A 27,950-nucleotide genomic window follows, 5' to 3' on the forward strand; every position below is an offset into this window, starting at 1 on the left:
TTGGTCGTCTTCAAGATGATCTTTTCTTGTTGTTTGCTTTGTCTACAAGTCTGCACATTGAACGATGGACATCAAGGACAACAGACATTGTTCATACGTTCATTCGTTCATACGCCAAGAAGCTGGAGCATGCCTCAACACGTTTATCAAGCAAAACATATGTTTGAAAATTGACTGTTTGCGTTTTCAGTTGGTTGTCGATTATTCCACGTGAATGGTTTACATTCGATAATAGTGGAAAGAAATTTGCTCTATCAGTTCTTTCTCTACAAAGCCATTTGCCCTATTTCGTTCTAACACAACACGAAACCATAAGGCTATAGCATTTCATACAACAGTGAAGACACATAGTGGTATCGTGATTACACGTGCATAGCGTTACGTAACAACCGCAGTCGTGATTCTATTTTTGGTCACGTTATCGACGATACTTAAAGAATCTTTTCGTTTTTTACGTTATTCGTTACGAAAATAATGTACCTGCCCAGGATCGAACTGAGGACCTGCTGTGTGTGAGACAGCCGTGATAACCACTACACTACAAGTGCTGCTGTGTAATAGCTTTCCATAGTTTTAAGTATAGAATAAAAAATACAACATTTTGATTGCACGTTGTTGTAATGAAGTAATAACGAATTGCTTTGTTATACTGTATGACCCCAACTTAAAAATAATAATAATAAAAAAATAGACAGAAGCCAATACTATTTCCATGTTGGTTATTGTATTGAACTTGGCAGCTGCTGCACATATGGATGGAGAAGGTAGAGAATAAAGCCCGTGACGGGCAGGCGGGGTAAGTTCGTTAGAAAAAGACGTTTTAAAAAAATAATAGAAAAAAAAAAAAAATGCGTGAACTACAAAAGAAGGAGGAACAGCCAAAAAGGGGGTTGGAGCGAACAAGTGGCGAGGATATTAAGAACAAAATAGGGGGAGGGGAGGGGTATTAAAAAAAAAAAAATAACTGCAACACAATAAAATAGGACAAAATAAAGAGATAAGAACTTAGAAAACAAAAAATGATGGCTCAAAGCTGTAATGTTTTGACGGTTGATTTGCTGGCCAACGCTTAACAACTACACAACGCTATTTACAGTTGACAGCAAACACGTCCCTCAACTTAATCCCAACCTTCCGTTGCGTAGCCGCTTAATTTTCTTTTTTTCTCTCAATTGTTTTAAATTTTTTTTTTTGCTGTTACATTTTCTCTTATCAAATGTGCAGCTTCCACTACACGACTCACGCAAAGAAAAAATCGATAAAACAATTGCCATTTGCTCTACTTTGTTTTGTTTTTTAAATAATAATAATAGAAAAAAAAAATTAAAATTACGGCACTGGATCAAATGTGAGGGCGGGTTTTGTGAGGGCAAAATAACTAATCAGTTGACACATCAGTTAGCAGTCGCGGTTATAGGAGAGCGCGCGATTGGAGAGTTACTTTCCAAAAAAAAACAAAATGGAGGGTGACACTATGATAAAAGGAGGGCGCTGAATAGGGATGAAACAAACTGAGTTTGGAAAGAGAAAAAAAAAAAACGATCGACTTTTTTTTTTTATTTATTTTGAATTTCGCTAGGTTAAGCGGGTTAATCTCTTCGAGTGGTCATAATGAAGTAAGGGGGGCGGGGAGATGGAGCGGGGACCAATAAAAAAAAAAAATTCAACGGAGCAAAGACCAAAGTAAGAGAAAGGATAAGGGGAAACAAACAAACATTATTTCATCCATTATTTTTGCCGAACGTGACGGTGAATTCAACTCTGGCGATCCCTATACAGCGAGGTTATCACGTTAGCTAATAGGAATGTCAAAGAGGGGTTAGCCGAAAACAAAAAAAAATCAAACAAACAATGTAAAACAAACGGGAAAACGGACGAAAAAAAAAAAAAAAACGCCGATTGATTATGTTTGGGTCATTTGATTGCGTGAATCTCTTCCCCCTTTTTTTTTTTTTCAATTTAAAGTCCGTGTCATAACTAAAGGCCAATACGAACAGCTCAAGAAAACGATTGATGAATTGCGGGTTCATCTTGTTCAAGAAAAAAGAAAAATGCTATTCACGCAGATTTGTTTCATTTGTTTGTTTTTTCTCATTCCCGATTTTTTTCTTTTTGTTTTTGTTATTTTTGAATTTGAATTTGTTCGCTTTTAGATGACCAACGTCATATCCTTTTTGTTGGGTAGGCTTTGCTTCTTTCCCTGCCACAGGCCGGCGTGGATCGTGAACGCGTCGATCGTGACAGTCAAGTGTTTGGTGTGCACCTGCGAAAAACACTTGCCACCGGAATTGTATCTGTCGAATCGACAAATGCCCATTTTTGTTTTTTAATGTTAAAAATGAACCATTTAAAAAAAAATAAAAATAAATAAATAATAATCATGTAAAAACGTTCGTACTTGAAGAATTTTTCGAACATGGTGTCGTTGACCATTTTCGGTCCAGTGCCGTACATTTTGATGATTTCTTCTTTTTCGGGATTGAACGAGTAGAGGGCGCGGAAGGTGAGGCCGCCGTCGCGGAACAAGACGAGGAAATTCTTGCTCTCCGACCGTGTGATTTCCTCGAGCACCCGCTGCTTGGCCTCGCGATTCACCACGCCGGGGAAGACGCAATACTCGACCGCGTTCAAAATGATGGAACGGTTGGAACGAGCCGCCGGCTGCTTGTACAATCGAGGACCTGAACGATCGACACCAAACTATCAGCATCAGCATCAACAACAACAACAACAACAACAAATTCAAGCGTACCGATGTAATCTTGATTTGAGCTAACATCACTAGCGCCATCGTCGAAACCGCGGCGCTTACTAACCAGGCCAGGTGGTAAAGATCCCGGACCTGTTGCGTACAAAGGATGATGAACAAATTGAAATGGCTGAAACACGCACACAACGACGTTAAAGAGACACGAGCAGCGATCGTGTGGTTAACCAAGCGAAATCCGTGCAAGCGAGGACCAAACAAGGCGAAACAACGAAATCAACGGCTTGTGTTTCGTGAAAGAGCACACAAGAAAAATAAATGAAACGAGAGACACGACGCAAATGTGTACCAGATGGCGAAGGGAACCGGCGGAAAGGTGTGGAGGTGGGCGTGACGGCTGGAGAGATTCTCCGGGACGGCGGATTGGTCCTCCCACCCACACCTGCATCCCCATCTAGAAGCACAAGAGCAACATGAAAGGAATCATAGACGAAGGTCGAAAGAGAGGCAAAAAAAAAGAAGGTCCATTAGATAAGGCCGGAAGGTATAAGGCCGGAAGGTGTAAGGCAAAAACAAAAACGAAACGTTCATCAAAAAGACATTTGAAAAAATAAAATGTGAACGTGTCCAAAAACGTCTTGTTTTAGTTGTAAACGATCTAGTTCACCCAGAAACCCAGAAACACACACACACACAAACTCAAAACAATTTTGATTGCGCCATTTAAAAAACCCTAGTGCCGATTGAAAGCGTTTTCCAAACACAAGGAAAGGAGTGAACAGACGGCAGTTTATACAACAAAAATGAAAAAAATATAAGCCGAATGGTTAGTTGAAAGAAAAGCAGCAGCAGCTCACCGTTGAAATCCATGAGAGAGCCACTACGACGCAAGATCATGTTGCTAGTGCGGACGGCCGGCCTTGCGGCCGCAGCCGCCGTTGCCGCCATTACGGTCGCTTCCGCCTGTCGACCGCCTACAAGACAACCCGCCAATCACCAAATAAAAAAAAAAGAAAGACGAGCGTAGATGATAGAATGAAAGCCAATTGGAAAAAAAGAAAAGATCACAATGAAGAAAGCCAAAGAGATGTTTAAAAAAAAAAGAGTTTAAAAAAATAGATTGAAATGTAAGCAGTTGAAGCTGAATATCAGATGCAATAGTCAAATTTGAAATGTGTTGTGTCTCGAATTTGAAATGTGTTGTGTCTCGGCTACTACCCTCGATGTTGCCCTTCGTTTTCTTTAAGACATGTCACCATGTTTCGTCAGCCATTTCATCAACAACAACCAAATGAGTCATGTTACCTGTCATGAAACCGCTACCCTTCCGGCCGGAATGCACCAATGGCGTATGGTACCCTTCGTACGATTCAGCTGTCATAGTCCAGATCGAAAAAATAAATCAAATCAATGAAATCAAATAAAAAGCGAAACAAATGAAATCAAAATCCAATAAAATAGTTTAAAAAAAAAAAGAAAAAGCTTAGACAAATGAACAAATGAAAAATCGTGGCGATAACAGCAAGCAGGATACAAAACACAATCACGATCGGCAAAAAAAGGGGGGAGGGTAACCTACCGTCATTGAGGGACGAATTTGAGCCGCGATAATTACGGGATCCGTACAAATCCTCGCGAGAATTGCGAGTGCTGCCTCCGGATTCTACAGCGCGTCACATGCCAAAAACATTCACATCAAAATGACGTCAAGCCAATCACGAGAGCATTAAAAAAAATAATAATAATAAAAAAAGACGAGCAAAATAAAGAAATATGCAGCAAAGGCTTAATATACAAATAGGCTTTTCTAAATGTTAATGTCTGTCATTCACGAACAAATCAAAAATGTTGAATAAAAATCAAACAGCAAATGGAATTAAAAAAAAAAAAAATCAGGCGGGTTGCATTACGTTACGCATAAAAAAAAAAAATATTTGAAATAAAACACAAAAACTTACGTCCGTATCTCGGGACCGATAGATCCTTGCGGCCCGAATGTCCTCGCTCCATAGTCCGATATCGATTAGGTGTCTGAGAGTCTATTTATAAAAGCGAACACAACAGCAGAAGAAAGGGAACATTTAAAACCAAAAAATCATAAACCCAAAAAAATACCCAAAATAAAGGGAAATACATAATAATAATTGATGATACTAAGATTTGAAAACAACAATGTTTCGTGCTTTGACGTTGACGGTTAAAATAAAAAAACCAAAAATGTTAAACAACGTCAAGAAAAACCAAACGAGAAAGGACAAAAAAATGTTTCGCAAACGCTTACCACCGTGCAGACTCGAATTGGAACCTCGTCGGCTAAGAGCGGGATTCGATCCGCGGACTCCATCGCCTCGGCAATCATTCCGGTTTTCTAAAAATCGCAAACCAGAAAGACCCATATTTTATTATTATTTGTTTTTTTCACTTCAAAAATCAAAATCAAAATGCAAATGAAAAGGGGGGGAGGAATTTCCAAATAACAAACCGGCAAGATTGTTGCCCGATCCTCGTTTGCCCTTGCTCGCCATGGTGGATACGGTGCGAGACGTGTACGACTCTGACGGTCCGGATTCGACGTGAATCGTTTTGGGACGCGGCCGGGATGGCGTGCTGCTTTTGGGCCTCATCTTCGGCCCGGATTTAGAGCCCATCTGATCCGGCATCTCGTACGGACGGCCCTACATTTGGTTTTAAATTGTCGTTTTAAATTGTCATTTTTTAAAAATTCCGAGGAATCACATGGCAATGTCGCACCTCTTTCTCCGCTTCCTCCATGGCTTTTTTGATCTTGTACTGTTCGAAAATGATGGCCCGTCGAGCCTTCTCGTCCTCCTTTTTGCGTTGCTTCTCCTCCTCCTTGGCACGTTCCTCCTCCTTGCGCTGCAGGGCCTCCTGCTCCTTGCGCTGACGAAGCTCCTCCTGTTGCTGCTTGCGCCTCATCGACTGCATCAGGATCTTCTCCTTTTTGCGTTCCATCTCGTCCAGCGCCTCCTGCCAAAACGGACGCAATCAAATCACATTTGAAAGAGACCCAAATTTGAGGAAATCTTTGAACGTTTCGCCATTTTCCCTCATTACCGGATCGGGATTCACAAGTTCGTCACCGATGACCAGGCCGGTCGGAGCCGGTTCGTCATCCTGCGAATCATAATCGCGCAGATTGCGATCGCCTCCGGGCAACGTGCCCGGTACGGCCGTGGCCATGTTGAACAGCTTCAACTCCTCCTGACTGTTCTGACCGAAGCCAGAGTCGCGCGAGTCGGGCGTGAAGGGCGAATAGTCGTCGCGGTTTTCACGGGCCATCGATGACAGCGATCGTCGAGGACTTCCTTCCTGAAATTTTTTTTTTTTTTTTTTTTTTTTGGGGGGGGATTTTCAAATCAAATGGAAATGAATTGAGCGTGAACGTCTAATCAAACGGAAAGGCCAAATTGAAAAGCCAAGGCCGGAATACGGAATGAGTTTCTTTACCCTACTGCTTCCAGCCTTGTTGTGATTGTAGGCCGGCGAGCTGGACACTGGCGTCTCGGGCGGTGCGGAATAATTGGACAGTTTCTTCGGCGACGGTTGGCGTTTCGATCCCAGCTGAGGCTTAGGTCTTTTCGGGCCCGTGGCCACGTCGTCGAACGTGATGATGAAGCCCCGATCGGCCTCGATGTTGTCCTTCAGTTTCTCCGTCTTGACGCCCTCGTCCAGCACGGCCGCCTCGTCGGCCGATTCGGAACCCGACGAATTGGCCTGCGGTGCCAGATAGGCGCTGCTCGGCGAAGGCGACACGGGGCTGCTGCTGCTGCTCGGGCTCGGGCTCGGACTGGAACGGAACGTTTTCAACAGGGCCGGACGGGGCGGCGGAAGACTGGGTGGCCTCGTGGGGGATCCTGTACGTCCGGTTGCCCGAGGTGATGTTGAGATTTCGAAGCCGACGCGGCAGTTGGAGATCGCCTTCGTCGGTGCCTTCGCTGGCCAGCGCCGACGGCGTCTCGATGAACGACACGTTTTGGGGTTCCATGTCGTCGATAGATGGCGTTGGCATAGCCGCGTGGAAAACGCCTCCGCTGCTCATGGGGGAACCAGCCGCCGAGGTCGACGACGAAGACTGGCCACCATTGCTGGGCACGCTACTGCGAACGGGCGTTATATTGCGCGTGGCCGGAACGGGTCTGGTCAGGGTCTGCGATTGGCAGCGCTGCTCCGGCTGCTGCATTTTGGGCTGTTGCTGGACGGATCCTCGATGCAGTTCGGGAACTTCGGCTGCTTTGGGCTGGGCCGTGGAACGGACGACCACAGGTTCGGCCGCCACCGGCTCGGGGGCATGAAGCCGGAACGGCGCCCTCTGATCGGCCGCTGACGGATAATTATGTTGGGGTGATTGATTGTAACCGCGGGGCGACCCGGCAGCCGGAGGGCCACCGTAACCCTGTTGATAAACATGTGATTGAGACTGTTGTTGTTGTTGTTGTTGTTGTTGGTGTTGTGGTGGTGGTGCTTGTTGCTGCTGCTGCTGCTGATGATGATGATGTTGTTGTTGCTGTTGCTGTTGCTGTTGCTGTTGGGGAGGTTGCTGCATCAAATGCGGCGGCTGCGTGCGCGCCGGACTGTAAAAATATGGATCCTGCGGCTCTGGCTGATGGAATTGCGACCCGTTGGCGTAATAGTGCTGCTGCGCATCGTACGGATTGTCCATCGGATGGCGAGGCGGCGTGGGCATGACGTAGCCCTGCGGAGGTCCGTGCGCATCCATGTAATTGCCCTGGTTGGGGTTCATCATGTAGCCATGGTGATTCATCATCGCTCTAACCTGTCAAACATTAGAAAATTAGGTCACAATTGGACAATTTGATTAGTTGATTAGTCGATCAGAGGAGGAGGAGGAGGAGGGTGGGACTGATAGGGAAAGGAATGGTCATGCCGTGCATGTTATTATTCACGAACGAAAATTCCGCCCAGGCCGTGCATTTTGTTATGAAATAATAAAATAATTCAATTGCCAATTTCAAATTCAAATTTAAAAAAAAAAAAGCCAAAAAAATCACGAAATCAAACCTACCGGTTGGGGTGTACCCCATTGGGCTCGTCTGGGTTGTTGTTGTTGTTGTTGTTGCTGCGGCATACCGTAGCCGAGCATATCGTCCGGTCGGTACACCATGGAAGGCGGTGGCGGTGCCGCATTGATGGGCTGCGGCTGGCCCCAAGTGCGTCGCGACGTCGGCGACGGCTCGTGCAAGTAAAACTGGCCCTGCTGATTGGGATCCATCCCCATGCCGCCTCCGCCGCCTCCGCCGCTGCCGTTCATGGGTGACGCCTGCTGCGCCGGATGAGCCATGCGGTACGGATCGTAAGGCAGTCCGTGATGCGGATGGTGCGCCGGCTGTGGATGGCGCTGATTAAACTCGTAATCGGCCAACTCGTAGTCGGGCGTCGGCAGTTGATGCGCGTGATGGTGCGGCTGCTGTTGCTGTTGGACAGCGACAGGCGGATGGTGGGGCCGCGAAGGCGATTCCATGGCGCTATAGTAATCGACGGGACTGGCGTGCCCGTCCCGTCCGTCCGCGCTGCCTTTGCCTTTGGCCACCGCCTGATCAAAACATGCCAGCACAGTGTTAAAAAGGAGATGCGAAAAGGTGCAACAGCGGCGTGAATAAATTAAATTAAATCAAAACGAAGCTACCAACAACAAAAACAACACACAAAAAATAAAATGGACTACCACAAAACTCTTGTTCAACGTGTGTGTGTGTGTGTGTGTGTGTGCAAAACACATCCACTAGGATTAGACGGTTTGTTATCCAGCTGAATGGGTCATTGATTAGAAGAGAGGGGGAGGGGGAGGGGGGAAAGAAGGAAGGATCTTTAAGCGACAGAACGTGAGGTCGTGTTCACCTGGAGGAAGGCGGCCTTGCCGACCTTTTCCCGTTGGCGGCTGGCCATCAGCTCCTGCTGGCGCTTGTCGGCTTCGATCCGCTTGCGCTTCTCCTCCATCTTGAGCCGGATGCCGTAGAGGTCGGCGGCCGAGTTCATGTCGTCGGCCGTCAGCGCCTCCAGGCGGCCGTCCGTCTTGTCGGCCACGGGCGTCTGAGGGTCCCACGACGTCGACGACATGGCCTCCGCGATGGTGATGCCTCCGCCGTGCTTGCGCTGGTTCTCGCTGACCCGTCGGCCGTGTTGCGAAACGGGCGATCCGACTTTGCCTATCGATCAGCCGTTTTAAAAATCGACATCAAATCGATATCAAATCGAAAAAAACAAAACAAAACAAAAAATTAAGAGACAACCAACCTTGGATGGGGTCTTTGTCTTGCTGCATGTAGACGATGTTGATGGCCGAATTGGAGCCGAGGCTCTCGCGCAGTTTGGACAGCTCGGCGAAGTTGGTGGCGCGGCTCAAATTGAGGCGCGTCTCCTCGTAGACGTCGGCCGGTTCCGGCGCGTTGGACGCCGAAATGATGACAAACTGTTTATTGCCATTGTTGGTGCCGCTCTTGGCCGTGCTGCTGATGCTGCTGTAAGTGGGGCTGCTGGCCCGCGAACGCCGATCCAGCTGCTCTTCAACGTCACGGTTGTCCATTAAGTAGTCCGACAGGTTTTCCTACACATTCACAAATGACATCATTTTCTTTTTTGTTTTAATTTTCCGCCTTGATACAGAATCCCATTTTATTTTTATTTTGTTATCTTGCGTTCAAAAAATAAAATAAAACAGAAAACCAAACAAGAATGGCGGGAAAACCACCGATTCCAGATGGCGGATGCGGTAATGGCATATTTTATGTTGTTGTTGTTGTCCCGACCGAGATAAAGATTTAAAAAAAAAACCAAAAAACAAAAAACAAAAAACAAAAGAGGAAATAATACCTGGGAACGGGTGCGATCATTGTTCCTCCTCCAATAGTTGACTCCGGCCGGCGTTGAGGGCGTTCCGGCTGCGGGCGGGATCGAGTCCGGTGTGAAGGCATCGATCGATGGCCGCCGACCCGACTGCTGCAACGTCACCGGCTCTTTGTCGGGATTGCGGCCAAACATGGACAGGTTGTCCTGGCTGCCTCCGAAGTTCTCGATCGTCAGGTGCGAGTCGTCCGTGACCGAGTTGCGTCGCGAACGGCGTCCCGCGTAGCTCGTCCCGGACTTGCGATCCTCCCAGTTGGAGGGGACGCCGGCCGGGCCGGACGACGCCGACGACGGCCGATCTTCGCCTCGCTCCTCGGCTTTCGTGTCCATGTTGAAGCGCTCCTTGATGGCGGCCACGCGCGAGCCCCGGGGCGTGGCTCCCTCCACGCCCGTCACCACGTTGTACAGCGTCGGCACCGTTTTGCCGCGGTGCACGACAAACGACTCGTCACTGCCGACGTCCGGCTGCTGCGTCGGCGTGTGCTCCAGTTCCATCCGCCTGCGAGGCGACCCCGTCAGTTGGGCCGTCCCAATCTGCGAACTGTTGGCTGCGCAGGCACAACAAGTCGAATCATTGAACTAGTTATTGAATTGCCATCTGAAACTAAGAGGCACGCTCAAACGATGGCCATCAAACCGCTTCGAAACTAATAAACAAACAGAAATCGATCGTGCTGGACATTCTTTTCTTTTTTTTTGTTCTATTTCTTCTTTTCTTTTTCTTTTTTCGACGTAAAATCAAATGTGTTCTAAACGGAAAAGAAATAAAAAAAAAAAAAACCTGTGGCCTGTCAGTGCGTCCTGTCTGTGGCCCCAGTTAAACATTCACCAATCAGTCCAAACGCAAACGCAAACGCCAAAAGATAAAAAATGAAACGAATCGAGTGAACGAAATAAATAAAATCGCACGCAAAACTCAATTTCGACTGGTCATGGAAAACTTAAAATTGAAAGAGCAAGACAAGACGGACAAGTCCAAATAAATACGTCGACATCCGATGGTGCGTCTTTTGTTTTTGTTTTTTGGGTTTTGTTGAATTTTTACCGGTTTTCCCCTGTTCCATCACATCAATCGCTGTGTGTTGGTGTCTGTGCATTCGCTGCTGCCGATGAGCATGGTGGCTCCACAAGGTGGCGTAAGATGGCCGGCAGTAATGGCACTGATCGGTCGGTCCGTGCTGGCACGGCCACCACCAATCCGGATAAAGATTGTTCCGCGTCCACAAATCGCTGCCTATTTTCGGTATTTTTTGTTTTTGTTTTATTTGTTTTTCTCTTTCTTTCAACTTTTGGTTTGGGGTTAGTCAGTTTCAAATTTCAACCATCGAAAAGCCGGTCTTAATACTTTCGAAATTCAACTCCCCCCCCCCCTTCCCCAGACAATCTATTTATTTATTTTTTTTCTGTTATCATCTTTCTCCTCCCTCTTCTTTTTGTTTTGTTTTTTTAAAGCTGCACGCAGCAGTACAGATAAAACCCATCCCCATAAAAGGAGCAATCAAACGCAATCACTGGGCCGAACAGCGCCACTAGACGGCCAAGTTTGATTGAGCTGATCGAACACACGCCCGGGCGTTGTTGTGCAGCTGTCGTGAGCTCCCATTTATCCCGAACGGTGTGCACACACACACACACACACACACACAGATTAAATTTTTTTTTTTAAAGAGAGGAGACTGTCCCCCCCCTCCCACACACACACGCAGACACATAATAGAAACCAGAACGCACACCACAAACGCGCAACAGGGAAAAAAGCAATAAAAAAAATCGTATAAATAAATAAATAAATAAATCAAAATCAAAAAAATAAATCAAAAATAAAATAAATGGGACATGGAACGGGTCAAGGGCGTTTCATCCGTTCTTGAAGTCCAATCCATCTTATCTTGATTATTCCCTCTTGTCTGCGTTGAAACTCTCCCTTACTTTCTCATCTCGCCTGCCGTTCCAATAGGTCGTGCTGGAAATGAATTCCAACTGATTTGTTCGATCGACATTTAAAAAAAGGCACGCGTTTATAGCTACGTCGGCTTCGGTACTAAGGTGAATATTAAATCGGATGTCGACGCCTTCCGATCCATCCGTCCATTCGCTTAACCCGATGGCCGTTCACCTGCCATTCACGTTCTTCCTATTCCATCCAATTCTATTGTGTTGTTTCTTCTCTTTTCTTTTCTCATTCAACTGTTTCTCAACCAAAAATACTTAACAGATTGCATTTGTATGTGTGTGTGCGTGTGTGTAACTGATGATGATGGTTATGATGGTAATAATCGTTTTTGTTTTGTTTTACCTTCGTGGACGGTTTGGCGTTTTGTTCGATCGCGCTCTTGCAATGATCCCTGCCGCCGGATAACGTTATTCTTACCACCTGAATCAAAAAGAGGAGGGAAACAATTCCACAAAATAATTAATTAAATTTAGCAACTCAATCGAGGTAATGACAATATTCTGCAGACAAGATTGCCTTGTCACATCCCGAAAACAAACCCCGAATTTTTTTTTGTTTCTCTCTCTTTCGAGCATGAAATCAAAACAAGCCGGGCCAAAAAACAAAAAACAAAAAACAAGTAGAGGAAGAAAGAAAAAAAAGAGGACTGCCCTCCTTCGTGCACGAACCACACGGAAAAACAATCAGCGCCAAGGTGAACAACCGCAAAACAACATCAGGTGCACATGCATTGTCTCAACTCAAACGCAAAAAAAAACAAAACGAAAAAACAAAAGAAAAATGCCGTTTAGAATTTAGGTTTTAAAGAAATAAAAAAATAAAGCAGATGCATTGACGTTATTCTATCCATGCAACTACATGTTTTAAGAAACCGTAACCTCGAAATAATGAACGAATTAAGACTAAAAATGGCATACGTTCGGAGCTGCTGCTGTTAGTTACGAAACGGGAGGGGGGACGATACATTTTTTTATGTGGATGCAAAAGGTTATTGGGTGCGCAATTGTTTTTTAAAATTTCTTCTCGCGGAGAGAGAGAGTCGATGATGAGTTGGATCTTTATTTTTATGGGGGATACCTTTCCGTAAATCGGGAATGGATTTCATCAGCGGCTGTAAACTCGTCCGACGGTGAAACGATTTCCTCAATGGCGACGACAGTTGGCCGCCGAAATGCGCATCGGATGTGCGAGGAGTAGATTCTGATGACGACGTGAGATGTTGAGGGAAAAAATAAAAGCGAAGAAAGACGGACGGAACGGCCAAATAAAAGAAGATAAAAAGAGATAGCCAATAAACCACCAACACCAAAAACAAAAAATAAATTCCTCCCTTCACCCCCCCCCCCTCCACCGAGTCAAGTTACACAAATGAAACAAAAAGATTTCCTATTTTATCTAAAAATAACTATAAAAAAAACCCCAAAAAAGACAAGACCAGTCGCCACCAACACCGAAAACCAAATACACCAACAATATCCCACATATTTTTTCTTTTCTTTTTAAGTTAATAAAAAAATAAAAGAAGAAGAAGAAGAAGAAAGAGAAGAATGGGGACAACATAACGGTAGAATTGACCGAAAATGATTTTTTTGGTTTTTACCTTCATTGACGGGGAAACGATCGCGCATCAATCCGGGGGGCCGGATACACTTGGCTGGGCGCACTTCCAGGATGTAGAACAAATCGGCCAGAAAGGCCAACACGTTTTGTCTCACCGAACTGGCCAAATCATATTAATATATAGATACATTAATGCCCATATTTAACTTGATATCATTTCATTTGGCTCTTTTTTTTTTTTTGAAAATACGCTTCGATGTTCGTTCCGACGTCGTTTAGACGTGCGCACGTTACCTGTGCATGTAAACAATGTCTTCGAGCCCCAGGTGAAAGATATTGTTGGGTAGCGACTCGCTGCAAAATTTGTGCACCAGTTCCAGATTGTAGAGGCAGTCGGCCATGGAAAATGGCTCGTTGGTGGCTATGCGGGTCCAATCGACCAAGTCCGGAGCGTAAAAGGCCAACAGGCCGAGCAGAGACATCCCGTCGCTGAGGTCGCCCAACTCGCGCAGTTCGGGGAAGTTCGGCACGTCCTCTCCCTGCGGGCGGTGCGATAGAAATCCATAAAAGAAAAAATCATTAAAGAAAGAAGAAGAAGAAGTGAACATGGAACACAATGTACTAAACGAGCAAACCCTAAAAAAAAATCAAATAAAACGATATGATGTGTTGTATTCATATTCCGTGTGTGGGCGGAATCGTCGTTTCACTTCGTGCCCATTTACGGGAATGATGGGAGGGGTTCGGGGCTTTAACGGCGACTGATTGGCCGGGCGGTTTTTGATCAGCGCGAGAACAATCGTCCCCCCCTCCCGAACGCGCTTGATCGCCCACCTATTTTTTCACATCGTTACTGATTTAAAAAAACAAAAATTGTTTACGTGGCCATCGACTTCGGCCGTCAGCCGCTTCTTGAGAGACTGACAGGCTTTGGTGATCCAGAGGAGAAGAGCCTGTTCAGCCTCTTTGGGTGGCGGCGTCTGCGATGCGTCCAACTCGGCGAATCTCCTGATTGCGGCAACGACCCGTTCGGCCGAAACGACTTCCTTGACAAACAGGTTCATGATGCCTTCCATGACGGCCATGTGAGCACTCTATTTTTTTTTAAAACAACAAACCAAAAACAAGAAACAAAAAACAATGAAACAAGGCAATGAACAAACAATCAAGCCAAATGGGATGCTGATTGAATTACCATCCGGAGTGGTGATGTGTGAATGAGCGTGGTCTCCGTCAGGGCCACGTCGGACGGCTCGGCCACGTAGACGCCCTTCCTGGCCAGCGCCTGGATCACGCCCCAGTGGTTCAGCTGGCTGTAATTCGGATCCGAGTAGATGTGAGCCAGGGCCAGGCAGTACAATTCGGCATTGGCCAGCGCGTGCACTACAGATGGCTTCAAATATTCTTGATCCTGTTGGACAACATTTTCGCGTCAACCATAGTCTCTCTCTCTCTTCTTGTTTTCTTTTTGTTCTCGTTTCTCTCTTCTTCTTTCTTCTTCTTCAACTTACCTCGACGTCGCGGTAGAACGGCTCCTTGACATCTTCGGGCACCTGGTGACTGTACGCTTTGGATAGAAGCCATTGCACGGACGCCCTCTGCTTGGCCTGTGGTCAATTCACAACAAACAAACAGTACGGAATGTGAGCAAAACTATAGTCAACATATTTAATCAGACGATCTTTCACAAAAGGCACCGACATTCTTCAACAACTGGTTATTATGTGCCTGATTTTTTTTCAAAAATGAAATTTAATATAATTAAATAAAAGAGAGGCGAAACGTTTCACTTTCTAGTCCTATCATGGAGGCAAATGGAATGAAAAAAATAAAAACAAAATTTGTGTTTTCAATGGTCGTTCATCTTTGTAAAAGAGAAGAAAAAAAAAAGGCAGCGGGAGTCCCGCCTGTCTTTTTTCGGTAGAGGAGCAAATGAGCAGCAATGAATGGCTCAGCCGACAAAAGAGGGATGGCAACAACGGCTTCACTCTTTATACATTTCTCTCTTCCAGGAGGCATTCCCTGGAATCTGAAATTGCGTGCCTGACATGATCTTCCAGGCCAAAATGAAAAACCCTCAGAAAATTTCGTGATCTATCGTCTCTGATTCTTCCCTTTCTTTCTGTGTCTAATTTCCATCGAAAAACGAACCTCCACGGTGACACTTTCACCTTTGAAAAAAAAAAAAAAATTAAAATATGCAGATGAATGAGCAAAGGAGTGGCACTGTGCATCGAATACGAGCCGGCATATTTAAAAGCCCCGCTGTCTGAATAGCAAACCGCACCGACTCCCAACACATTTTTTCGTCCATAGTTTATGATCGATGCTTTATGATTGAATGGGCCACCGTCTGATTGCGACAGTTGGCAAAACCCTCAAAGCAATATTTAAATTGTCGAACAAAGACACGATGAACTAGCTAACGTCGCAACCCGACACGATAACACAAACCTTAACACACACACACACACACAATGAACCAATAAGAGCCGTACTTCTTTTGACTCATCAGACGCATTTCCCACAATAATCAAGCAGCAAGTTCAGTTATGTCCAAATGTTTTTCTTTTCTTTCTTCTTTCCCACATACGCACAGGTAAAAAAAAAAAAAAGAAAATGGCCTCATCGAGTCACGTTAGGCCACTGCTTAACGTTTGCACTCGCACGCCGACGGCTCCGCCTGTTGGCAGCGGGAAGCCCCAAACTTATCTCTCATTTCTTGATCTATGTTAATGCGCATGCGAGAGAGTTGCCCCATCATAAATATGCAAAAGGTTAAAACGAAAAAAAAAAGAAAAAGGGAAAGACAACAAAGAGGAATGTTGCGGCCAAGCCATTGCTCAACGTTCACGCCACGCGCTTAGGTAGAAAATGGAAAGAACAACAACAACAACAACCAGTTTGGCTTTATTTGTTGTTGCACCAACTTTGCCAGGAGGCTCAGCTTTCTGTTTCTGGCAGCCACCTCTTTTTGTTTGCAATGCAACACACAATGGCCAGTGCGATACAGTTCCCCGCCTGCTGCGTGTTGTATTCACGTTCTGTCTGCTACATCCGAACGCAATAGCCAACAAAATGCGACTGCAGCACAGGAAAAAAAGAACCTTGGGGGCCTTTTTCAATTTGTTGTTTTCAGCAAAGATAAGAAAAAAGAAAAAGAGAATGGAAAGGAATAAATCAGCGTGAATAGAGTCTGCTGTCATCGGCTGATGATGGAAAATTGGGCTCGATGATCTCACATCCAAGTCTTTCTCTCTCTCTCTCTCTCTTTTTTATTTGTGCTGTTGCAAACACGACGTGGCGCACAATGGCCGCCTTTAAGGTAAACAAGTCCATTTACAACTAGTCGAACACACGATAAGAAAGAAACGGGCAAAACCAAAGAGGCGGCCATTTTGCACGGAGGAAGCGAAACAAGAAAACCGAGAAGGTTCACAAACAGCAAAGTTCTCGTGAACAAGCAAACGGGGCTATTGAAAAAGATCAAAATGATTTCTAAAAAAAATCTAGAAAACAATTGCGCCGTGCAGCTTTTGCAGCAAGGAATCAACGAAGAGCAAAAACGCGCCAAGCTTCGATACGCACAGATATAACAAAACATCGTCTCTTGTTGTATGAAAATTCGTTTTTTTTTTCTTTCATAGTGGCTGGCGGACAAGCTTCGACAAGTTGCCCACTTCCTCTCTAAGCTTTAGGGTGAGGGGGGGAAAGGACCGGATTCACGATTCATGGATTCCCATAGCCCAGCCAGAATTATCCAGTTGTCCCATCGCCTCCTCGTCTCTCTCTCTCTCTCCCACCACCCAAAAATAGGAGAAAGACTGGAACAAGAAAAAAGGGGGACTTTTTCTATTTTAATTTACACGCTCCAATGGTTGATGTTGAACAGTTTTTCTTTAACTAGACTACGATAACCAATAGATTACTGCGAAGCGTGAGGAAGAACAGCCTTTCTTTCTCAGTTGTTTTTTGTTGTTGAAATTTCTTCAAAGTCAGATGGTCTGGACGATGTTCGCCAAATCAAGTGGAACACCGACGACAAAGCAAACGCTTTGATGGCCCAGAGAACAACGTCCAGCCAGTGAACGCCAAAAACGATTGTTTTCCTACACTCATCATCATCATTTCTTTTCTTTTCTACAGCCCCCCCGTAGGTACTTTAGTTTACCTGACTATCTCACTCAGGATGTTCCAGTCCGGAAAAAAAAATTTAAAATGAACTCCTCCCAACTAAAGTGCAGGGAGAAACGGGACAGGGGGCGGAGGCGACAGAGAGAAAGGGGTGGGGGGTTTAAATGTTTAGAAACCAAGCGGAAATTCGTCTTCCTCTCTCAATTTTACTTAATCTAAACACGCAAAGAAATGTCTTCGTTTTTCTTTTAAGACGAATTAAAAAAAAAAAAATCATACGCCAAGTAGGAGGGGGGGGGGCGGACCTTGATGGGGAAAAAAAAACAAAAAAACTCGATGCAACACATCTCGTTTTCGAATTCAATAACACATTTTGTCCTTCTTCTAAAGTTTACCTTACCAGTTGGGTCAGATGTAGCCGACAGCAAACTGGACTTGAATACTAATTAACTATTCCTTCGGGAGCTTATTGTGGTGGCCGGCCTTTTTTCTTTTTTCGAGACAGCGAGAGTGAAACATAGGAAAGAAAACCTCCAAAAAAAGAAGAAGAAAAAAACAAAAAAAATTCGAGGCCAGACTGATGTAGACGCAGAGTGGAAACCAGTCGATGAACGACACTAAAATTTTACGAAATCAAACTGTAGAAGAGCAAGAAGAACGAACGAAGTTGCATCAACATATGGCCGTGCATCAATAAGGGCAAAGGGATTCCTGGCCTATTGTCTCCAGCATGGCCAGGACGAGATGAAAAGAGAAAATTTCTCTATTGACGGCCTTGACTCTTCTCTGGCCGGCAGTGACTTGTCATTCCAAAAGAAATGCAAATGATACAGGACGGCCAAACAACAGCAAAATGTAAGCCGCTTTCGTGTAGCAGCAGCTAGGCGAAACGCCCCAGTGGCACACACACACACACACACACACACACACACAAAACGAAGTTCCAGACAATAACAACAAGAAAAGAACGAAGAAGACGCGAAAAAACTAAAAATTTAAATAAAAAAAAAAAAGAGAGAGTTTTTAGAGAGAAATGTGACGATATCACCTCCATGGCTTCACGCGGCCGAAGAGATGCCAACCAAGACAACTGCACCATTTTAAGTCCGTGTTTGGTTTCGAGTTAGACAAGGAGGCGAACGAGACGACTTTGTTTTGTTTGTTTTTTTAGATGAAGAAGCAGTTCAGGGGCGTTGTCCCTCACACGAAACATCAAATGTCTTGAGACTTGAGAAGGCACGCACGCACCGAATACAGCGCTCAATTTTAAAACTCAACAATCCAAACGGAATCGTCCGTTTTCTTCAACTTCGCACACAAAATTCCGCAAAGAGTTTGACGAAGACACACACACAAAAAAACAAAAACAATAACGACTGATAACGAGAACACACACACACACACAAATAATAATAAGAAAAAGAAAAAAACAAAAAACAACTGGTTGCGGTTCTCACGAGAGAAACATGACGGCTCAACCGACGGCCAAGGCAACAGGTAACCAACTAACACACGAGACCTGGAGGAAACCCGTTTTTGTGTTCCATTCGAAATCCCTATCTCATTTTTTTCTCTCTTTTCTATCCTCCTTTTGTGTGTGAATGCGTGGGGCGTGTGAGGAGGTTCAGACCTTTTGGGCAAGTTGGCCCGCGGGGGAAAGACACGGCACAGGTGGAGTGAGGCGATAGAGAGCGCGTGTGTGTGTGTGTGTGTGTGTGTGTCCAGTGGGTGGAGGAAAGGAAGAAAAAAAAAGAAGTGCGCGCGACGCCAATGACGTCATGGCTAACCAATGTGTGCGAATTCGTTAACGCGGAGAAAGCCGGAGAAGAGCGACCTGAAAACACACAAACGCGCTAACTTGAAAAATGGTTTTCAAAACATTTTGTTTGGCTGTTCGTTTTTGGCACTAAAAAATAAATAAATAAATAAATAAATAAATAAAAAATAAGATGAATTTGACGAGAGAAAATTGTTCGCTTTGACTTGGCCCGTTATTTAACCAATAATTTAGTGAATGGATCAGGATGAGCGAGTCGGAACATCTTCAGACGAGGGGCCGCTGCGGCCGAAAATGGGATAAAAGAATCGATTTGCGGTTTAGAAAAAAGAACAAAAAAAAAAGAAAAAAAAACAAAAATGAAACGATCGGACAGACGCAGATCGTTTGAGGGAGAGGAACGAAGGAAAAACTTGGATGTTGCCAAGCGCCAAATTGTGTCTTGTAATGGCGCAGAGTTCATCGTCACGGTGGAAAGGAACCTCTCCTTGTCTCTTCCGACAACCGCCGGATGAATCACCCTAGCCGACATGCGCAGCAATGAAACGAAAACAAAACAAAATAGAAACCTGGAACATGCCGTTTTTTCTTTCCTTTTTACGTTTCTTTCTTCTGTTTGCAAAAAAAAAAAAATACGAAAATGCAAAAAAGAAAAAATACAAAAAAGAGGTTGGCAACAAGAAGGCCCCAGTCAGGAATCATCCGACGTTCTTTGGGTAGATATGCAAATACATCGCTAGGTCGTTCCATCAAACATGCAACACTGGCCGATGATTCATCGCCGATTCCAGCAATTCCAGCAACCACACAACTTTACATTTCTCTCTCTCTCTCTCTCTTTCTTTCTCTTCGTACTACGAACGTCAAGTGGCCGTGAACCGGAAGTCGTCAGCTGAGAACCTTCCGACACAACGGGCAATTTAAATGGCTGACGCGAATAATCGGGGGGGGGGGGGACTTTAAACAAAATGATAAACAAGATACCGTCACTTGTTTGTTTCTCTTTAAAGAAACACGCACAGTTTGAGACATCAATCAAGTCGAATAAAAATGGCACAAACTCTACATTTCGCCCTGACCGATAATCGCCTAAAATGGGTCCCCTTCGCCACTTTGCGCACGCGATATAAATATATATTTAAAAAAAAAAAAGAAAATTTAGGTTTTTGACATTCGTCACTTCTGCTCACAATGTCACATCCAAATAAAACAGCCAGGTAAGGAGGTTCTCTCGATATGGGGGAGGGTCTTTTGTCATGGAGTGCGGTTAAAAATATATAAAATTAAAAACGGTGGATTTGGTGTATTAAATATAGCAGATAAAAAAAGCTGGAGAAAAAAAAATAAAATAAGAAGAAGAAGAAGAAAAGAAAAAGATAAGAAGGTCCAAAAAGAAACTAGAAATGATGGCAAACGAGCTACAGTAAATACGAGTGGAAATGTCGCAACAACAGTCGGTGTGACGAAAGCTACAAAATGGAAGATGGTAGGAGGATCCGTCACCGCATTGAAAATGTAAAAACAAAACAAAACAAACTACACTAAAGTTCAACGGGATGGGGGCAGATGGTTCGTGATAAAGACTCGATGAGAATCAAATTTAAAAAAAAAATGAAAAATAGTTCATAATGGTCCAAACAGTCGAGCGTGAGCGTGAATCAACTTGACAGGTGTGTATGCAAACTACAAGAAGAGGAGGAGGGGAGGAGGAGGAGGAGGAGGAGGAGGAAAATAAATAACACCGTTCGCCCGGCTGTGTTTTTTCGTCCAAAAATGTCAACAACGGTTCTGCGCGCCATCTAGCGTCAGACGGCGACAACAGATGGCGCTAACGGGTTACTTTTTCATTCGAGTACCTGCCACCAGTGGGGCAGCGGCAATTGCGAACCGGGCACGGCACCAGATGGCGACGCCTGACTCGTGTGGTGAATCCACAAGAGCATCCGCCTCGATCGCTCTTCCTCCCAACGGCGACGATCCGCTTCCGTCAAGCGCACGTGATTCAACTGCTCCCAAAAGAGCCACTCGTCGTTGTAAGGGGACATGCGCGAGTGGGTCATGTTCGGCGGATGGAACGCTCCGGCTGTGGTCAAATGTTCGGCCGCTTTCTGATCGGAGAAAAGCTGACTGTCCATCTCGCTCCAAGTTGGTGTATGATCGGCATCGATCAAAACTTCCTCCTCCGTGCCCTCTGGCGACGAGTCTCTTTCCTTCGTCCGGCGGCCGGATCGGTGGTGCTTTGCCTCTTTATTCCGGCCCTTCCGGGCGACGTGCGGAGGCTCTTGTTCCTCCAGCGAATTCGAAATATTGTAGAGGCCTTCGTGCGGCGCATACGACTCCATCTGTTGCTCGAAGAGCGTATTATCGTAGAAATCGCGCAGCCTCGGGTCCAGCCCGAGCATGTAGTGATCTTGCAGCGCACGGGCCAGCAGTTGCTGTTGGTGGTGGTTGTGGTGGTTGTGGTGGAACTGAATATCTAGCGGCTGCATGGGATGAGGAATGTCCGGATAGTGGAGCGGAATGTCATCCGGTAGCGACGGGTCGTAAATGGTCGGCTCGCTCATCATGCTGGCCGCCTTCTGGAACACCATCGACTGCTGGAGGAGGTGATGCGGATAGCCCGTCGAGTGGAAATCTGTTTCCTCGGCATTGCCGGTGGAGGCGGGCGATTCGTAATCCACGTCGTTCGTGTAATACTCGGCCGGGAAAGGCATCGTCGGCTGGTCGACCGTTCGATAGACACGGCCCTCGCCTTTCATCTGGGCCAAGGCGTTGAAGCTGGACAAGATGGACTCCAACTTGCTCATCACCTTCGTCTTTTTCTTGCTGATTTCGGGAAAACGGGCCAGATCGACGCCGCCTTCCGTCAGGATGGGCGGTGTGGACGCATCGTCACCGACGCAATGGAACTTCTCGCGCAACCTCATCTTCAGTTCGCGTATCATCGTGTCCCGCTTGCGCAGCGCCGGAGGCGCAAGGAGAGGGTCACGAGACGTGCGGCAATCGTCCGGCTCGACAACCTGTTCCGACTCTTGCGTCAAACTGAAACTGAAACTGACGTCGTGCGGCTGACCCAGTGACTGGGCGGCTTTGTCCTCGGCGGAGACGTGCGACTGGAGCGGACTCTCCACTCCGTCACGGACCACGTCGGTGAAAATGTTCCCCTCGGCCGGCGACAGTTTGAGCGTTTTGGCTGGAAAGATCAACCGGAGGCTCGAGGACACGTTCAAGTCCTCGGCCATTCGCAGCGATTCGAGCAGCTTGGCCGTCTCGTCCGTTTCGTCATCGGCCGTCGGCAGCTCGGGCGGTTTTTTGCGCAGGTTGCCCACGGCCAGAAACGAGTTGGGTTGCTGCTGGCCCGATTTAGCGGTCGATTTCAGCCAGTCGGCAGCCGACGATTGCACGTCCGCCAACCCGTCCGGGTAATAATCCCAACTGGCGTCCGTGTCCACGTTCGTGTAGTTCTCGCTGTCCAGGGTGGACACGACCGATTTCTTCTCGGACTTGGACGCTCTTGAGCTGTCCATCCGTCCGTTGTCGTCGTTGTCGTCATCATCGTCTTGTTCGTCGTGCTGCTTGCGTATCCTGACGTGAATGTCCTTCAGCATGTGCAAGCCTTGAAAGTTGGCGCTGTTGAAGCTGGCCAGGCTGTCGTCATCGTCGCCGGCCGTCGACTGGCGTTCAGAGACAAAGGCGTCGCAAGAGGCAGCAGCAGCGCAGGAGGCCGAATCGGCTGCCCCTGCGATAACGTTGTTCTTGTTGCGCGGAGGCGACGCTGCTGTCACCGCTGCTGCTGCTGCCCGTCGGCCGTTTTTTGAATCGGTCGTCGTCGTTTTGGCCACGTCGTCGCTGGACTCGCCTTCGTGACACGAGCCGTAATCGTTCAAATAGTCAAACTGCTTGGCAATGCGCTCCTCGACCTCTTCCAGCTCTTCGGCTTTCGTCGCCGCAGACGATCCGCCCGCCTTCGGCTCGAAAATCAACGTGTCGATGCTGCCGAACACGTCCTCGCTCTCGTCGGTCGACCTGCCCGCCTCTCCGACCGATAAACGCTCGGCGGTGATGGCGCCAGTGGTGGTGGTGGTGGTGGTGGTGGCGCCGCCGCTACCACCACCCAACTGCGAGCGATCCCTTTTGAGGGTCATCAAACCTCCGCCGGGAGGTCCGACTATTTTGGCCGATTCTTTCCCCTTGACGTGTTCCAACTGCCTCTCCATCGGCACGTAAATGAGGCCCAGATTAATGTTGGTCAGCGTCTGCGTGCCGGCGTGAACGGCGTCGCTGAGCAACTCCTTGCAGCTCCTGGTGTCGACGCTGGCGAATGCGCGGATCCAGCGTCTCGGACTCTAAATTCTCTCGCATCCGGCGTTTTCAATTGCTTGATGACTTTGGAGCGTTTCTTGCTCCGGTTGGGGTTCTTCGACCGGCCGGCTTTATCGTGGGTCGTCCTTCTTCAGCAACAACTGAGACGCCGGCACCGGCTCATAGATGGCGTGGGCGGCCGAGGAGGCCGACCGTCTGGCGCTGTTCCACTTGTCCTCCAGCTGGCGCGCACGCTGCGCCAAATCCAGCCAACTGCGATGGGCTGGAGGCCCGGCGGCGGTGGCGTCCGATCGAGTGCGCCGGACGAGCTCCTGGAGCCGGTTCTCCTGCTCTTCGAGAACGCGAAGCCGCTCAAACTCCATCTTTCGCTGCTTGACCAAACTGAGCGGAACCGGTTCGGGGGTTTTGCTCTCAATCGGCTCCGACGCGCCGCCTTTCTCCTTGGCTTCCGCATCGACCCGCTGCTCCAGTTTGACCGGCTGGGTCACGATGACCGCCTTCTCCACTGACCTGACCGTTTTGAAGCTGCCGCACGAGGAACAGGAGCACACCGAGCAGCCGTCGCCTCCGTCGCAGTAGCAATCGCAGTCGGACGGGCACGAGGCGGACGACGACGGCGACGACGAGGAACACGAATGAGCGGGCGGGCTCTTGGCGCCCTGCTGTTGGCCGCCGCCGCCGCCGCCGCCGCCGCCGCCGCCCAGGCTGCGGCTGTACTCGGTCGTGATGTAGTCGCTCTGCCGCCAAAACTGGGCAATCAATTCCGTCTTGGATTTGACTTCCTGCGCCGTGCTGGGCGTGCCCCACTTGTTGAGGATGCTCGAGCGCGACACGAAGCGCTGCTTGTCCTCGTCGTCATCGGAAATCGGAGGTGCGTGCACCATGGCCCTGGTGACGTAGACGTCATTGTGGCCGGCTGCTGCTGCTGGCGCTGCTGCTGGGGCCGTCGCCCTGGCGGACGATTTTTGGTGCTTCATCTGCTGCAGCTCGTGACGACGGGCCTCCACTTTGGCTTGATAAATGTCGGCCAAACTCAGTCCCTGATAAGATGAGGTGTTTTGATAGAGCGGCGCCGCTTGGAAGTGACGGTGATGCTGACGCTGCTGTTCCGCTTTGGCCACTTTGGCCGCTTTGACTCTCTTCTTCTTCTTGACGTCGGCCGCCTGTCTGTTTCCAGATGGCTGCGCTCCAATGGTGTTGGACATGTCCTCGTAAACGGGGCTCTTGCTCTTGCGCCTCGCCTCGCGGTCCTGCGCCAATTTGAGCGTCTGAATCTGACCGAGAATCTCGGCTCGGCTCATGTATTTCATGCGCGACCGAAGCCGGCGGCTAGTCACCGTTTGGAGCATCTGCTCTTTGGTCATGGAACGCCACGAATCCATGGCGACGTCGTACGGTATGGGCTGGTAAATTTCGGCGAAACGCTCCTCCATTTCTGCCCACGAGTCGACGTCGCTGGCGCCATCGCGGTCCAGCTGTCGCTCGCCATCTCCGTCGGGCGGCTCGTCGTCGTCGTCGTCGTTCCACGTCCACTTCCTGGTGCGCACTGAAATGCTGCCGGATGAAGCTCAACTGATTCATCACCAACTGACGCATCACCAGTTTCCTCGACTGGTAGATCTCCTCGTCGTTCTCCTCCATGACCGAGGCGGACGAATCCGACCCTTCCGGCGGCATGCGCGCCTCGGCTCGCCAATCGGTGGCCACTATATCCGACAGGTCGGCGAAGCGCTCTTGTCCCTCCTCTTCGTCGTCCTCGTCCTCGCCCTCGCCCTCGCCCTCGTCGTTATGCAAATGATTGAAGTGCAGCGAGCGCTTGCGACGTGGGAAACTGTCGCCCAGCAGCTGGCGCAGCGCCGCCGTATTGTTGGCCGGCTGATTGTTGATCGTGTCCTTCCTCTTCTTCTTCTTCTTCCTCCTCTTCAACGACGCATCGTCCACTCTTCGCTTTCCTTTCATCAGCCTCGAGTCGTCCAAGAAGCCGTCGTCATCCGTGTGACCGGCAGGACCCGACGTCGTTTCACTACTTCCGTCAATCGGATGCGGCGTCCAGGTGCCTTTACGTTTTTTACTGTTTTTGCCCATCTTCTTCTTCTTCTTCTTCTTTGTTGGTCTTTTTCTCTTCTTCTTCTTTCAATTAAATGAAAGGCAAGCGTTTCTTTTGAGAGGTCAGAGCCTAGCCGTTGGGCCACATCCATCCGCAACGGTTCCACTCCACCGCCAGGGCATTCCACTTCGTTTGGGAGAATTAGAAAAACAACACTCACACCGATGTGTACATTTAAAAAAAAAAAAAAAGAATTCAAACTATCCACCGCCTGGAGTCATAGGAGATAGAGAAATAAAAATACAATGGAGAACGGAGGGGGGGAAAGAGAGAGAGAGAGAGAGAAGACCGAGCAGGCACTTGTGACTAGGATGGAACACCTAAAGCAACTGACGCAACATCTTTTTCAACCAGTCCAAGTAGTGGTAGTATAACAGTGGTGGCAAATAATGTGGAGTGAGGGAAGGGGGGGGGGGAGGTGGGGGAGATCAACGTACTGGCTCCGCCCAGCTGTTGCGCATTTTCAAGTTCTTTTCGTCCGAAGACAAACAAACCAAAAAGAAAAACAACATGATCATAAATAAAATAATTTGTTTTTAAAACAACCGTCTGTTCTGTTTCGTCAAATTCGAAGAGAAAACGCAATGATCAAGATGGGATATCATAAAAAAAAATAAAATAGGCGACAGTTTCGGGTCTGTGAAAATTTCAAGTAGACACGGCCATTTGAACTGTCTGAGTCGCCACTTGAGTCGAATAAGTGGACGGCCGCTTTCTTGGCTAACTGACGAAACAAAAGAATTTCCACCACATCATAAAAAAAAAAAAAATCCCCAAAAAACCTGTCACGAATTGGTGCACCTCAAGCAGCAGGAGGAGAAGGAAGAAAGGAAAGAAAACGTGCGAAAGCTGTATGCGCTTGCCCTACTGCCCTCGTAATCTCGATCGTTGACCGATCACCAACCAAACCAATTTTACTGTACGACCGGTGTGTGCGTGCGCGTACGCACAATCGGCTCGAACAGGTGGCTGCCCTACAACACACAACATGATCAGGCGAGAACATGATCTTACATCCTAGGGGGGGGCTTGGTCCGGCTGGACATCATCACGATACCATATGCGGTTGTACAGCGCACACACACACACACACACACAGCGTCAATTTTATGCGTACACGAAAGAAATAACAATAAATGTCGACCAATTGAACGTCTGATTTGCAAAATGTAAACTATTTGCTATTCATGGTGACTCGTTTGCGACAAACTCCATCTCAAACGTGTAAACCGCCGTTACGACCATTGGTAAGGCATTATTTTATTTGTGTTCCGGCATGGAACTCATGCGATCGAAAGACTCTTTAACACGCATAAAAAATGGTTAGCTGCTTCACCTGTATTACAGGAAAGACAGGGTGTAAAAAAAAAAAAAATAAATAAAAATGAAATGGCCGTGAGTACGCATACGAATAGCTCGCGTCAAACGAATCCCAGAAAGGACCAGATGGTTCCCCTGGCAGAGCCCGCAACCGAAAATGAGACAAAAAAAAAGGTCGGTCCCGTTATGGTAAAGAAAGAAAGAAAAAAAAAAGAAAACACACGGGACCAACTTAAAAAAAAAGTAGCGGAGACAAAAAAAAAAAAAAATTGATGACACTGCCGTCGTGTTGCGCATCGTAACGTTACGGGACGTTAGTGACTTTCACCGTAATAAAAAAGAGACAAGCACAAAAACGACAAACGCAAATTACATCACATCCACGGAGGCGACCATTAACTCGGCGGTCCAAAATGTGATCTCGTTAAGCCGAACAACGCGTTTACAGATGTATGCGTTCACTTCAACAATCTGTTTGTTGTTGTTGTTTTGTTTTTTTAAGAATAATTTTTCGTCGGCGGGAACCTGGCCATTGCCTTAAGCGTTCGATTGACCGGAAATGTCGGTTGGTCTCATTACCGGTAACAGACAAAAAAATTAAAATGGTAGAAAATAAAGAAAGCAAAAAAAAAAATTAAAAAAAATGAATAAATAATAATAACTAAAGGGGAAGGATGAGTTTAGTTTTTGGGATATATTCTAACCGGTTGCCAGATAGTGTGGAATATTGGCGCACTAGCTCGGCTATCGGCTGGGCGTCGACAACAACACTTGAGGTAATTAAGTATCCCAGAAAACCCGTCGGGTGGTTTTTCTTCAGACATCGCCCGAAATGGCTGGCTGAGGTTGGGAAACGAAAACTACGCGAAGTTAACCAGACGCTTTCCTTCGATGTACTGGCCGGTTATCCGTTGCCCAGCTGTGGAATATAGAGGTAACAAAAATGAAGGAAGAATTCCGTCATCTTCCATGTGAAACGTAAAAGCGGTATGTTAAAACAACCCAAAAAAATAACAGCCAAACTGAAAGAGGAAGTATGCTCCCGTTGGCGCCTCCATCCGGAACCTTCCGTCCTTTTTTTTCCCCTTTTCATTCCTTTTCTTTCCTTTCTTTCGACGGAACGGAAACAAAAACATGGCATTGTATCAGTAAAGATCATCGGCATGCCTCCTGCTGTTGTATGTGG

At 47.1% G+C, this 27,950-nt stretch overlaps 2 protein-coding genes across 2 annotated transcripts; both read right to left on the reverse strand.

The window, feature by feature from the left end:
* Positions 1-704: 704 nt before the first annotated feature.
* On the reverse strand, positions 705-27,651 carry LOC116921551 (patronin). Its single transcript, XM_045172123.1, is given in 29 exon segments — positions 705-2,294; positions 2,399-2,681; positions 2,753-2,842; positions 3,057-3,161; positions 3,565-3,681; positions 4,013-4,081; positions 4,287-4,370; positions 4,666-4,746; positions 4,989-5,075; positions 5,190-5,382; positions 5,459-5,695; positions 5,783-6,037; positions 6,176-6,499; positions 6,501-6,551; positions 6,553-6,576; positions 6,579-7,502; positions 7,752-8,279; positions 8,585-8,892; positions 8,981-9,290; positions 9,557-10,137; positions 10,635-10,823; positions 11,886-11,963; positions 12,621-12,743; positions 13,144-13,262; positions 13,398-13,642; positions 13,985-14,197; positions 14,299-14,514; positions 14,615-14,710; positions 27,469-27,651. Coding segments are annotated over 29 exon segments (6,195 nt in total). The 5' UTR covers positions 27,589-27,651; the 3' UTR covers positions 705-2,149.
* On the reverse strand, positions 20,303-25,825 carry LOC116921554. Its single transcript, XM_032927885.2, is given in 5 exon segments — positions 20,303-23,306; positions 23,308-23,379; positions 23,381-23,455; positions 23,457-24,848; positions 24,850-25,825. Coding segments are annotated over 5 exon segments (4,560 nt in total). The 5' UTR covers positions 25,423-25,825; the 3' UTR covers positions 20,303-20,858.
* Positions 27,652-27,950: the final 299 nt, after the last annotated feature.

The sequence above is a fragment of the Daphnia magna genome, linkage group LG4 (genome assembly GCF_020631705.1).
Source record: "Daphnia magna isolate NIES linkage group LG4, ASM2063170v1.1, whole genome shotgun sequence".
Classification (NCBI taxonomy): domain Eukaryota; kingdom Metazoa; phylum Arthropoda; class Branchiopoda; order Diplostraca; family Daphniidae; genus Daphnia; species Daphnia magna.